At 42.9% G+C, this 14,126-nt stretch overlaps 1 protein-coding gene across 5 annotated transcripts in view; it reads right to left on the reverse strand.

Moving 5' to 3' along the window:
* SMARCA2 (SWI/SNF related, matrix associated, actin dependent regulator of chromatin, subfamily a, member 2) overlaps positions 1-14,126 on the reverse strand; it is a 172,761-nt gene that overhangs the window by 103,406 nt on the left and 55,229 nt on the right. For all 5 annotated transcript variants that reach the window (XM_029203354.1, XM_029203350.1, XM_029203351.1 and 2 more), the window contains 7 exons: positions 10,507-10,637; positions 10,214-10,271; positions 7,980-8,080; positions 6,394-6,541; positions 2,428-2,591; positions 1,023-1,089; positions 256-366 (listed from right to left, as the gene is read on the reverse strand). In XM_029203354.1, coding sequence (XP_029059187.1) covers positions 256-366; positions 1,023-1,089; positions 2,428-2,591; positions 6,394-6,541; positions 7,980-8,080; positions 10,214-10,271; positions 10,507-10,637 — 780 coding nt within the window. The remainder of the gene's footprint in view (positions 1-255; positions 367-1,022; positions 1,090-2,427; positions 2,592-6,393; positions 6,542-7,979; positions 8,081-10,213; positions 10,272-10,506; positions 10,638-14,126) is intronic.

The raw sequence follows: 14,126 nt of genomic DNA on the forward strand, positions 1-14,126 counted from the left end.
AAACTATGATAGGATAGGGTAGGTAAGAGTCCCAGGATCAGTGACATACAACAACCACCAAAATAAAACACAAAAAACCCCAGCATACATAAAGTGAAAAACGCATGACCAAAATACATCTGACTGAAAAAGAGAGAGAGAGAGAGACCAGCCACCTAATGAGCAAATTATACTAGTGAGTATAATTTGGGGAATACTTTACACTCCAGTTGCGATGGTCCATAATTAGAGATAAGATAATTTTTTTAAACATACCTTTGCAAGAATGTGCTTGTCTTTTATAATGTACTCGTAAGTAGTCAGGAGGACATTGAATTTGCCACTCCGTAACTGGGGGACGAGGGAGCGACGCATGGCAGGGGTGCCCTGAATGGGAAGAAAATACAGATGTATATTACCCGATGGAAGGAGGCGTGCGTTGTCTCTCACTGCTCAGGCTTAATGGAGCCCAGGCATGTGACTAAGGACTGCACATACATGCAATTATCATATACAGATCCATTATCCAGGAAGAAAGTGCTTGGCAAAATTGCTCACACGTCTGGACACTTTTCAGACCTTTATGGAGAAGCTTTCCCACTGCAGACCGAGGGAAGGGGGGGAGAAAGAAAAGGAAATTATAGTGACCCCAAGGTAGCAGAGAACCCGCTGCTCCGCTGAAAGGCTCCATTTCTACAGGAGCGTCCAGCAGGCGCCCGGGCGCCCGGGTAATTGTCTAACTTTGCAGGAACAGTGGGCATGGCAGCAGCACGCGGGATGTGTGATATTTGTCATTTGTATTACCCTCATCAGAAACCTCGCAATATGATAATTAACAATTTTCTTCTGCATTTCACTATCTGAAAGTAATTATGGTTTATTACAGTAATCTTCTTGGGATGATTAACTCTCACTGTTTAGTACATGATGTACATGACAAAACTTTACAACCAGATACAGTTCACAGATGTGCATAGGGAATGAAGAAAATAGGGTCTATATATAAATGTGGAAAAGCAAAAAATAAATACAGGATGCCAAACCTTGTAAGAAATTTTCACCACGGAAGGAGCCCATTTGTCAAATTCATACGTCCAGTTAGATAGAGTCCTATAGAACAAAAGAAAACAAAATACAGAGAGACATTTGTATAAAAATCTGTGATTAAAAAGACGTTCTTACTCACTTTTAGGTCTCACCTTGAAAGGGGCTAGAGAATGTAAAATAGCACAACTGCATATTCATTTTAAAGGTGTGGAAATGAGAGATAAGTTAGAAATAAGCTGCCACAGAGCATGACAAGTTTGTTTGTGGGTTCACACGAAATCTCATAAGAGAAAAAAAATTAAAGAATATAGATGGCAAAAAACATCTTAATTTTAATACTGAAAAACAGCAATTACCAGAGCGATTTGGGGACTCTTTAGAAACAGCCATATAAAGTTCAGAGAAAAGTTGAGTCAGGAAAAAGAAACGACAAAAGCACATGAACATACTAAATAAATCTGTCAAGAGGGGGCAGGGGAAAAATATTAAATGCCTTAAAAGGCAAAATCCCTGAAAGCATCAATGTAACATATGAGTCACAACATGCAAAACATAGATAAAACCCAAAATATATGTTCAAGATGTAGATAATATGGAAAGGGTGCCTAAGTTCCATGGATTCAAATAATATGGATTAAAGAGGTCTGTCAATAACTCTCATTTAGACAAAATTTGAAGGAAATACTAAAACAATATTTTTTCTCAAGGCCCAAGTCTGTAATTAGCACTGAGATCTAGAAGAGGATCTCAGTGAACAGAACTGCAACCTCACACCCACAGTCAGAGACACACTCCCATCCAAGGAGGGCGGTTTTGAACAGGTATCCCTTCCCTCAGGGGTATCCACCAAAGACCCACGAGGAGCCATGCAGCGGGCGAGGCACCGGGAATTTAACGGAGAACAGTGAAGACCCATCCTTACAAAGCGACAAAGTCACTGCAGATAAACTGTGAGTACTGAGGGCGGTTTAATGCAAAATTCATAGTTACGATTTTGATTTAGATTCTGCTTTAAGAGGGACACTAAAGGAAGATTTAAGAATATATAATTTTTGAATATATATAACATTTTGGAAATGGAAAAAGAAAAAAAAATCTAAGAAATCTTAAAAAAAAATCAAAACCTTTCAGCTTCATGAGCCACTTTAGGCGTGATGAAGAATGAGACCCACTGCACAGCGTACAGGCTGTGTAGACCGCAATGCTAAGGGCTGAAAAAACATCCTGTGCTTATGTAGCCAGTCAAAGGGTGGGAAAAGAAAACCTAAATCCGGATTATATGCTCTTGATAATCCCACTACAGGCTACAATTCTGCCTTAAGGGAAAAACAAGGACAAACTATGAATAGGGCAAGCTCCAACATAAAGAAAGATAACTGCAGAATAAATGGCTTTACTTACGAAAGGGGAACAATGATGAGATAGGGGCCATTGAGTCTTTTGTGCTCCATCAGATAAGTGATGAGTGCAATGGTCTGTATGGTCTTTCCCAGCCCCATTTCATCAGCTAAGATTCCATTCAAATTGTTATTATACAGAGAAACCATCCATTCCAGGCCCTGGAGCTGAAATGAAGAGTAATTGCTTCAATTATCCAAGATCTGCACAGGTAATTAATACTAATACAAAGCAAGTGAGGCTGCGACTTCTTAACTCCTCGGTGCTGTACGTTGGATTTCCCACAGTAGGAGAGTACGGGAAGCACCAACACAAAGAGAATTTCATACATGAGCCTGTAATCACCCCTGATGCTTGGCAGGTGCTGAGTGCTAATCAGGTTTAGAAATGATGGGCTGGAGCATACTGGGGGGACTTTAAGCAGCTTTGCCGTTCATCCCTACTTAGCATTTCACAGTACATGACATTCTAGAATTATTATAGATGAAGAAAACCCAAACGAAAATCCATTCCAACCACTCCAAGCACAAAAAGCCACCATGAGGATTAAAGAAAAACAAACCAGAAGGCAGGTTTGGCACGAAGATCACAGGTCATTAGAAACAGGCTTCTTGGTGACGGAGAGCCTCCCGGCCCCCCAGGGTGGGATCCCCTCAAGCGAGGACGCAGAGTGACCAGGGAGCCAGGGGCACCTGCTGGGCCCACAGGAGGGCACTTCCTGGCGGAGAAAGCTCCCAGGCATCACATGGAAACTTTGCAATGTAAGTGCTCCCCAAGGGCAGCTGACTGCCTGGAAACATGTTCAACATATTTTTAAAGAACAAAAGCACAGCACCAGAGACACAGCTTTGGATTTCCATGTTAAACACAAGAAAGTCTGGGTGAAAATACAACATTGTTCAACTTCCCTCTCCAACCACTAATTCCCTTCCACCACCATATCACAGATTCTGGTTTAAGTGATAGGATCATATTTCTCTCTCTCTCTCTCTCTCTATATATATATATATATATATATGTTTACTATCTATCTATCTATCTGTATATAATTGCTAAAGTCAATTTAGCTTGCTAATGAAGTTATGCTTAGGGAAATGTTAATTTTAATTTGGTTTATCTAAAAACAAAGCAAGTGATTCTTTTACTTTCAATATTTGTTAAATGGACCATGCAAGGAGCTATAGCAGATGGAAACCTAGGTGTGTAACATGCATGCCTCCCTTCAGAAGCTGGCAGTCAAAGAGGACCCGATAAGCCATTCACGCACCAAGACGTGGTTGGCAGTGCCAGTGTCATACATATAAAATTGTATGGGCCAGAATTTTTCTTGGGAAGAGTACTGCAATGGTTTGAAGAAATACTTGGATAAGCACTTAGGGTACCTCATACCATGCAAGACTCCGAATCATCCTAAAGGTTTTTGCAGAAGAGCAGCAACACCAAGAAATGAGAGGGACTGAAAGAGGTCCCACGGGGATGCACAAAAGACACAGGGGCAGAAGGGGAATGCCGGGAACTCTTAGTGGTGGGTGGGAGGAGATGCGCACCTGCAACATGATCCCAAGAGCACCAGACCTTGAGGAAAGTCAGCTAAGTGCCAGAAACATTTGGACACTCAGTGGTAGTGGATTTTTTTTTTTTTTTATGAAAATCGGCAAAGGGGCTGAATTTTGCATCTGTCTTAATCCCAGATAAAACAGAAGCAGAAACTGGCAGCAGAGGGGACTAGAAATTCACAAGAAAAGTGGGAAGTGATTTGGACTTTCCTAGACCGTGGAACTGGAGGGGTTGAGTATTGAGCCAAGCTTACGTGCCTTTCCAGGAAGCAGCAGGAAGGCCTCAGCTATGTCAAGGTTAAGTAACTATTTTCAATACAAAAACTTGTCAAGGAGCAAGACGATAGAAAGCTTACTCATGGATAGAGTGATCCGGGAAGGCTTTGAGCCACAATTTCAGTTCGTTTGTGAGAAATAAAAAAGATTTCATCAGGTAGATATGGATGCTCAGAGACCAGGAAGAAGAAACTCCATGAAGCAAAAACCCGGAGGCCGGCAGAGTGAGGTATGTTCAGGAAATCTACAGCAGCCCAGTAGAGGAAGAAGGCCATAAAATTCACATATGGAGGGCTTCCCTGGTGGCGCAGTGGTTGAGAGTCCGCCTGCCGATGCAGGGGACACGGGCTCATGCCCCGGTCTGGGAAGATCCAACATGCCGCGGAGCGGCTGGGTCCGTGAGCCATGGCCGCTGAGCCTGCAGGTCCAGAGCCTGTGCTCCGCAGCAGGAGAGGCCACAACAGTGAGAGGCCCGCGTACCGCAAAAAAAAAAAAAAAAAAAAATTCACATATGGAAGTAGGAGGAGGTAGGTCTGAGAAGACAGTGACAAAGAATGCTTTCAAACGTGCTGGATGGCAGGAGGAAATCAATGTAGCATTAAAAGTTATTCACGAATAATCTAACAATGCACCTGCCATATATAGACATACAAGAGTTCATTAGAACCAACTACAAGTTAACATCAATGTCAGGTAGGCCAAATCAGATGAAAACAACTTTGAACTTCATGAAAGTAGCATGGTCTTTGGAGAAAACATGATCTTACTACAGCCAGAGCAGTGGTTCTCAAAGTGTGCTCCAGGGACTCCTGAGGGTCCCCAAAACCTTTTCAGGTGATCCACAAGGTCAAAATGATTTTCTTATTAACACTGAGGTATTATTTGCCTTTTATATTGTGTTGACGTTTGCACGGATGATGCAAAAGCAGTAGTGGGTGTAAACTGCTGGCACTTTAACACAGATCAAGGCAGTACTGTAGTAGTGGCCTCTGTATCCTTCACCCTGATGCAGTGGCAGCCAACACAGTGCCACGTTTTAGGAGTTTAGTGGATCCAAGTTCAAAGAGTTCGAGAACTGTTGGCCTAAAGCATATACTTCCTAAAGTATATTCCAAAGGGCCCTAATTTTACAGGATGTGAACAGGTATATGATACATGAAAAGAAAGTTTGGTAGTCAAGAGAAATTTGGGAAATACAAAGTTAAAGATATTTCACTGCAGGATGCTGATATGCAGTTAGAGTTTACACATTTATTTTTGCAGAGCCCATGCGTGTGTTGACCCACACCATGGATTACCAAGAAGGGTCATTGCTAGAGTGCCCAGATGTCTGGTCGGCTCGGGAAGTCCTGGGTGACACCTATGATCAGTAATAAGGGCCACTGTTCATTCTCATAAGTATCCAAATTTGGAATAGTAAATTATACCGTAATCCAAGCTCTAGCTGACAGTATTTCCCATATTTATTTAACCACAGAACCTATTTTTCCCTTTCTTTTGGAGGTCTATTTCATGGGACAAATGTTCCAAGGAACACACTTTGGGAAACACTGTGAAGTAGAAGGAGGTAGAAGACAGGAGCTGACCTCATTCTAGACAGGTCAAATGAAACACACGTTATGCTTACAGCGTAGTTTTCATCAAAGCAGGGATGCTCACCACTCTAATGTGTCTTAAAAAAAAAAGCATGTAAATGGTAGATAGCAACTCCTAGGTAGCTGAGTCCATAGTGTTAAACTACAGACGCCACTGACATTTTTGAAGAAATACATACTTCACTTACTTTGAAAAAGAGGCACAGATGTTCCCTACACTCAGAGAATGTGGCTGGGTTTTCCATTCCAAAGAGATCCACGGTAAAGGGGTTCCAAAAGTTAACCCAGGATTTCTGAAAACACAATCCATCCCAAAGCCATAGAAGAGAAAATGGGTACGCTCTAGGGAAGACGGTAAAATGGAACACTCTAAAACAAGAATTACGGGCACAGTGGAGAGAATCGCCATATTAGAAGCAATGCGGCCCCAAATGTTTGCCGTGGTCAGCTCTCTGCAGCAACGCGCCTGCGCACAACATACTCTAATCAAAAGCAGGTAACAGATTGACACCTGCCAAGAAAACACACACCACGCCAGTTACCTGATAATGCTTCAGGGTCCCATTGATGAGGAGGGCCGACTGCTTCTCCACCCTCTCCGAGATGGCGTGCGCCACCGTGTAGTAGGACTGGGAACCCCGCGCACTGTACTGCATGCTGTACTCATCGTCCACGTCTTGCTTAGCTGTCCTGGGCCAGAGACAGTGGAGAGTCACACACAGAGAAGTTGGTGCATGAATGGAGAGCCGAAAACAGCTGCAGGAAGTAGAGCTTTATTTATCACCTACTTCATGCCCGGCAGCTAAAACATATTATCTGTAATCCTCGCGAAAAGCAAGCAGGGTAGACGTTGTTGTTACCGTCCCCACTTCATGCCTGTGGAGAACTTCAGGCTGAGAGAGGTTCACGAATTTGCCCAGGTCACATGAAAGGTGGTGGCGTCAGGATTTGAACGCAGGCCCGCTCGACCTCAAGTGACTGCTATGAGCGTGAATCGTACGCCTGCAGGTTCACACTTTGCCAGTGAAGCTGTCCTAGGCCCTTGAAGTACAAAGATAAATCCTATCCACAGAACACCGCCTAAAACTTGGAAGACAGGTGAGAGGGAGGCCAAAGGTGACATTAAAGAGATAGGAAAGAGGAGAGGTCGTCTTCCATTTTCTGTGTCTTGTTAACCAACTACTGAGTTATTCTACAGGCAGTGAGGGGCCATTGAGGGGGGTCTTGAAAACCTTCAGTGAAGAAACTGGGGGCAGATGAATAAAAGAAAGGTTCCTGAAGTGGGCACACAGCCCTGGAATAAAAGGAGAAAATATTAGAATGTCTATTTCTGCTTTTTTTTTTTTTAATCTCATCAATTTAAAATGTTCTATTTTGCATAGTGTTTCACCACAGTTTTATTTTAACACTAGAGCTACACAGGCAAAGAGCTGGGTAGGGCTTTCCTGGTGGTGCAGTGGTTGAGACCTAAGGCAGGGGACACGGGTTCGAGCCCTGGTCTGGGAAGATCCCACATGCCACGGAGCAACTGGGCCCGTGAGCCACAACTACTCAGCCTACGCTCTAGAGCCCGCGAGCCACAACTACTGAGCCTGCGCGTCTGGAGCCCGTGCTCCACAACAGTGAGGCCGCAACAGTGAGAGGCCCGCGCACCACGATGAAGAGTGGCCCCCACTTGCCGCAACTACAGAAAGCCCTCGTACAGAAACGAAGACCCAGCACAGCCAAAAATAAATTAATTAATTAATAAAAAGAAAACAGCTGGGTAGGGGAATCAGTGGCTGAGCAGCTACTGCAACGAGGACGTTTCTCACTTGGGGTTCTGGGCGGGTGTTGGCACCATTAAGGAAGGCGGGAAAGGCAGCCAGTTGGAGGGGCAGGTTCCACGTGGGACGGAAGCGCGTGACACGCGAGGAGCCCAGGAACGAGGAAGTCATGAAGTGGGGGAGGGCACAAGGGGGGAGCTGAGCAGTGGGACAGTCTGGTGGCCTCTGACGGCGGCGTTTCGGGGGGAGCATGGGCGTGAGGTCGGCTTCCTTCCTTAGACAAACTTCTCTAAAAGAAAATCCATAAAGCGCAACCCTCACGAAATGCATCTGCAAGAGACAAAACTCTGAGAGACACATACTCGATGATCTGCTTAGCGTCCTTCTCGGAAACCTCTTCGCTGTTTGGATCCAGAAGTATTTTCTCTTCAGTTTCCTGCCTACTGGACTCTTCCTCTTCATCCTGGGGAAGGAACAAAGATATGGGGGTGATTCCGTTTTAACGAGGGAATCCCTAGGCTTGGCGATTTCTGAAAAGAGAGTGAATAGCATTCTACTTCACAAGTGAGGTGCACACAACTGAGGGAGGACGTAAACTTAACCCTTACTTCCACCAGGCAATACCTACCTCTCCATCGCTGTTTACATCACTGAATGAAAGAACAAAAGGAACCCTCTGAGGATCCCCTGGAACCCTTGCTCCCAAGAATAAATATGTAAAAATCATGCCAGAAAGATGGATATTTATCATTATTTGGTCATCAGAGAGTCCTGTAGACCATATCTGCTCTTGCTAACTTGGTGACCTTCTATACCCTTCTCTCCAAAGCCAACTGAAGGGATCTTAAGTATTGTCCTTGTCTCTGATGATGCCAGTGGGCCTCTGATGGTCCCACATGTCTTCACAGTGGAGAGACTGGAGCTTGTAAGCACATGGCCTTCTGTGTGTGCTTTCTGTGGCCACTTCACAGCCCACATTTCAGGCTATTTAGATTAAAACTGTCAATAACATGGCAAAGGATTCATCACCTCCCCACCTCGCAACTGTGTACTTCGTTCTGCTGGCCTGTTGAAAAGCTTCACTCAATATCCATAATGCCCACTACTACCCACTGGTGTTGAAGGCTGAATCTTTCCAGATGATCCAGGAGAATTTCCTTTAAAAGTAGGCTTAAAGAGAACCACGCTTTTCCATCAGGCTTGAATGAATCAATACAAACTGACATGATAGTAATGTTGAAAATCAAATCTATGACCACAGATCACTGAGCCACAAGGGGTAAACTGAGGAGTTGGCACAGCTCTTTCACATCCAGGTGAGCACCGAGGGGGGACATGACTCGCCATGAGATGGGGACCTGGTCTCCGGACCCCCAGGTCAGAGTTCACTCTAGTCCCAGCTCTCTAGAGCTGTCTGCAGTTGCCAGTCTCAGGAGGGCACCTGTGGGTTGAGCAGCCTTCTCTACCTCACCTCTGTCCCTCCCTGGCTCTCAGACTCAACGAGAAGATTCTTCCGACGGAAGAATTTATGGGCCCATTCATCCGAGTAAACAAGAGACATTTTAAAAATTGATTTTGTAAGTTTCAAGTACCTCAGAGAAAGAGTAGCCTATTAAAAAAAATAAAATAAAATAAAGCATGCCTCCAAAAGTATTTGCTTGTTAACAGCATGCTTTTTTTCTAAAAAAAAAAAAAAAGTAACTTCTATTATCTTTCCTCTTTGCAAAAGCAGTAAGTGTCCACGGTAGATTAATTTAGAAAACACAGGTCCACAAAACAGAAGAAAATAACAACGGTCTTAAAATTCTGGTGAGCTGTTATTGGTAAGGCTGCTCTGCTCTGGCCATGGCATTCTTTGAACCAAGATTCCCCTACACTGGTAAACACCAGATTTAATGACTATACGCTAACAATGCTCTAATAAAGGAGATAATAATCTTTTAATCCTTCTATTTGTAATTGTTAAGGATTTTAAAGTTGATCTAAAAGATACCTTTATTATTCCTTAATTTCTATTAAAAGTATCCAAGATTCCCATTTTAGGTTCTGGATATATTGAGTATTCCTTCCAAAAGACTGACAAATGCGGCTAACAAGTATATCCAAAGAATTCAAGGAAGAATCACATTTAAAGAAAAAACCCAAGAGGATCAATTAACCCATTAAACCAAGTGCATGCTGCCCTTTTGGTCTAAGTTTCCACACTTACAGCTTCAAACAGGCCCAAGGACTAAATAACTTCAGACATTTTTAGGCTGTTAACCCTCAGTGTAAATGACTTAGAAGCATGGAATTGCCTTTCCCCAAGTAATCCATCTCCAATTTTCCTCAGAAGACCTTTCTACCATCTCCAATTTAATGCCAGCTTCTCTCTTCTTGGTTTCAAATAAATTTAGAATTCACCAAGCTTCCACATTCGCCAGGAGCCCCCGAGAGGTCACTGCGCTACTAGGCAAGGCACCAGCAAAGCTCTGTCAAACCCTCAGCCTCAGCTGTCACCCGATGGCCAAAACTGGAGGACGAAGAGACAGAAGGACACAGGTGCTTCCCCGTGAACTTTCCAGCCAGTGAACTCCAAACAGAGATATATACGTACCTCCTCCTCATAATCAGAATCGCTCTCTTCACTGTCCGATCTAGGGGCAACTTCGTAACTACAAGAAAAGGAGTGGGAAGGAAGAGGAGGCTTAGCTTTTTAAATCAGAAAACTGTGTGTGTGCGTGTGTGTGTGTGTTTATACACAAATATATGGCACATTCTATATACAAACGCAGGTAATAACTTTAAGCAGTTCAGCAAAGGTCATGCTATTTTAGTTCCCAGATTCTACAAGGACCACAAAAACCTGAAAAGTCAAAGAACACCAATAATTCTGCTTTAGTGCCATACCCAGGATTCATTTCCAACCAGGCATCCAGCTGACTTGCTTTGGGTGCTTCTGGGCCAAACAGGACCTTGCCGGTTTCTGTGTGAGTCACTTTGACAGGGAGGTCACTCATCTGGCTGCTCTCATCTATGGGCTAGAAAGGAGAAAAGACATAACACCGCTTCGGGTTAAGACATTCTCCCAATTCTGTGCTGGATGTTTCTCGGCCTTTTGGCTGCCCAGCATTTGAAATCCTTTCCCGCGATTAGAAATTTCATCCCCTGATGAGTTCTGGTGGGAAGTGGGAGGTCACCTCCTACCAAAGAAACTGAAAACACCAGCCTCCCTTGCAGCAAAGGAACTGGCACAAGACCTAAGCTCCACCAGCTGGGCTCATTCACCAAGGCTCTGAATTAGGACCTAGAAGGAAGCGGGGGCCAACAGGCACACTGGTAGGAGGGCAGACAACAGCGGCAGCAGTGCCAGTGCAGTGGTATTGGCTGTGCCCACTCCCGAGGCTGGCCATGTCCTCACTAAGCGGCTGTAGGGTACACTACGGTAACGTATCACTGGAATAATAGCGCAGTCCCCAGCCAGCTTCTCCAGGCTTCCAGAGTTCCGATGACTCATCCGATATCCTATTAATATGTTCCCTTTTACTTAAATCAGGCAGAGTTGATTTTTGTCACTTGCAGCTAAGAACCCCCAACCCCCAAATAATCCCCTCCAGATAAGGACTACTGCAAAGTCATGGTTTCAGAGAGAATAATGGAAAAAAAGGAAAAGGTACTGTAACTTGTATCATCTCATTATGGCTGGTTTGGCTTCTGCAGAAACAACGTCATTTATCCAAAACCAAACCACCAGGTGCCAAGCCCAACCATGGGGCCCTGTGATAAAGCAAAAGGCTCTGCTCACTGGAAATCTAGCAAATTGACCAAGTCTGAGCTGAAGTTCGTTATTAGACTCTCAGTGAAATACGGCTTGCTCAGAAAATTAAGAGAATAAGTGAAACTGCAGAGGCTGTGCTTAACCTACTTCAGAGAACAAACTGTTTAAAAAGGCCTAAAAATGGAGTAATCCTATGCAAATGAATGCTACTGATAACAGGGTGACTGTACTTCTAGGAGCAGGCCCCCAGGTGAGACGTTTAGGCAACCCATTAATTGCAAAGAATTTTTTCTAAATTACTCTCATTTGGAGCTAAATTAAAATGATAGGAAAAGCAGTATACTGTAGGTTATCTTCTAATATCTTATAGGAAATGACCACCTCCTTCCCCCCAAATATTGGTTCTTTCCCCCTTCTCCCTTAACAAAGCACTGTCAGAATAAGAAACAATATATTAGCAATTATCCACAAAAACAACCTTACAAAAAAGAGAAGGCTTACTCCAGACAGTTTTTCCTTTTATGTGTGCTGAAGCAATGGTTGTGAACACCGCTACTTTGCATGTCAAGACAACGCTTCTTCCTGTTAACGTAGAAGGTCATCTACAGGCTCACGCGATAAAGTAGGAAATCTACCATTCGCTACCATCTCCCTTGGAAAAACCATATTCCATTATCTTGAACTATTATAATGCAGCTTGTTTTATTGTTTGTGTCATGCCTCAAAGAAAACTGGAAATCACTGTAGCTGGAATTAGAACTTTGGCAAAAACACTGAATGAGCACAGCAGAATGTAATCAGAACATTATTTCAAAACAAACCAGGTAAGACATCTACTTTGCCCACTTCAGCAAACAGAAAACACATGTGTTAAGATTAAAACAAAAGTGTATGTCACAGGCCCAAGATCAGGAGCTTATTTTCCCAGGAGATAACATGAGATAAGAGACCTATCACACTAACACGTTAAATCTCTCCCTGTGTGCTTGTTAGTTACAGACTGATGTGAGGCATGCTTAAGTAAGGGTGGGTTTTTACAAATTAGAGTTGTTTCTAAGTGCTCTAATATATAGTATTCTTCCCCCGTAACAGCCCACTGAGTGTTTCTTACACATTAGACATTTATCCCGATCTTTTCTTTCCTTGTGATGAATTATAGTGGTTAAGTAACATTTATTGTTCAAGAGATTTCTGCACAGAATAGTGGTTTCAACCTTTTTCCTGCCACCAGGCTGTTCACATTCATAATACTTCTCGTGTGCACTGCAATTCCAGAAGGGGAAGAGACAACCCTCCACCCACCCCAATCCTCCAGGCAGATTAATCAGAATCTGTGAAAGGAGAAGGAAGTTTGAAACAAACGCCCTTCCCATCCTGTTCGCTCCGGGGGGGGGGGGGGGGGGGGATGCCTGCTCGTGCGAATCACTGGCCAAGAACTTTTGAGTTTTCAGAGAAAAAAACATCCAATAAATCAATCATTGTATTCTCGTGATTCAGAATATTGGAAATACTAGAAAATAAAATTTAGAAATACGCCGCTGAATCTACAAATAGAGGCTACAGGGTAAGCCTACAGAAAGTGGCAAAAAATAAGCTACCAAATACGCAAATTGTTTGGCTTACAGTTACGAAATTTCAAAGTAAATGAAGGAAACTGGGTCATATTTTCTGCTTCTGTATCATCGATGGGGAAAATGTAATTATAGAATCACTTAAGATTTTTCCACATTCTGTATATTCATAAACACATGCTTATATGTGCACAGACAATTTCTGGAGTGGTACATAAGAAACTTAGTATCAGTTGATTGGCAGTCTGAGATGGAAGATTACTTTTCAGTGTACCCTTTCATACTATTCTAATTTTCTACCATGCTAATGTACTACTATTTTTACTTAAAAATGAATAGCAGAGAGGAACCATATGATCATCTCAATAGATGCAGAAAAAGCTTTCGACAAAATTCAACACCCATTTATGATAAAAACCCTCATGAAAGTAGGCATAGAGGGAACTTACCTCAACATAATAGGGCTGTATATGACAAACCCACAGCCAACATCATTCTCAATGGTGAACAACTGAAACCATTTCCCCTAAGATCAGGAACAAGACAAGGTTGGCCACTCTCACCACTATTACTCAACATAGTTTTAGAGTTTTAGCCACAGCAATCAGAGAAGAAAAAGAAATGAAAGGAATCCAAATCAGAAAAGAAGAGGTAAAGCTGTCACTGTTTGCACATAACATGATACTATACATAGAGAATCCTAAAGATGCTACCAGAAAACTACTAGAGCTAATCAACGAATTTGGTAAAGTAGCAGGATACGAAATTAATGCACAGAAATCTTTTGCATTCCTATACATTAATGATGAAAAATCTGAAAGAGAAATTAAGGAAACACTCCCACTTACCACTGCAACAAAAAGAATAAAATACCTAGGAATAAACCTACCTAAGGAGACAAAAGACCTGTATGCAGAAAACTATCAGACACTGATGAAAGAAATTAAAGATGATACCAACAGATGGAGAGATAAACCATGTTCTTGGATTGGAAGAATCAACATTGTGAAAATGACTATACTTCCCAAAGCAATCTACAGATTCAATGCAATCCCTATCAAACTACCAATGGCATTTTTCACAGAACTAGAACAAAATATTTCACAATTTGTATGGAAACACAAAAGACCCCGAATAGCCAAAGCGATCTTGAGAAAGAAAAACAGAGCTGGAGGCATCAG

The sequence above is a fragment of the Monodon monoceros genome, unplaced genomic scaffold (genome assembly GCF_005190385.1).
Source record: "Monodon monoceros isolate NGI ecotype Baffin Bay Population unplaced genomic scaffold, NGI_Narwhal_1 Super_Scaffold_5, whole genome shotgun sequence".
NCBI lineage: Eukaryota > Metazoa > Chordata > Mammalia > Artiodactyla > Monodontidae > Monodon > Monodon monoceros.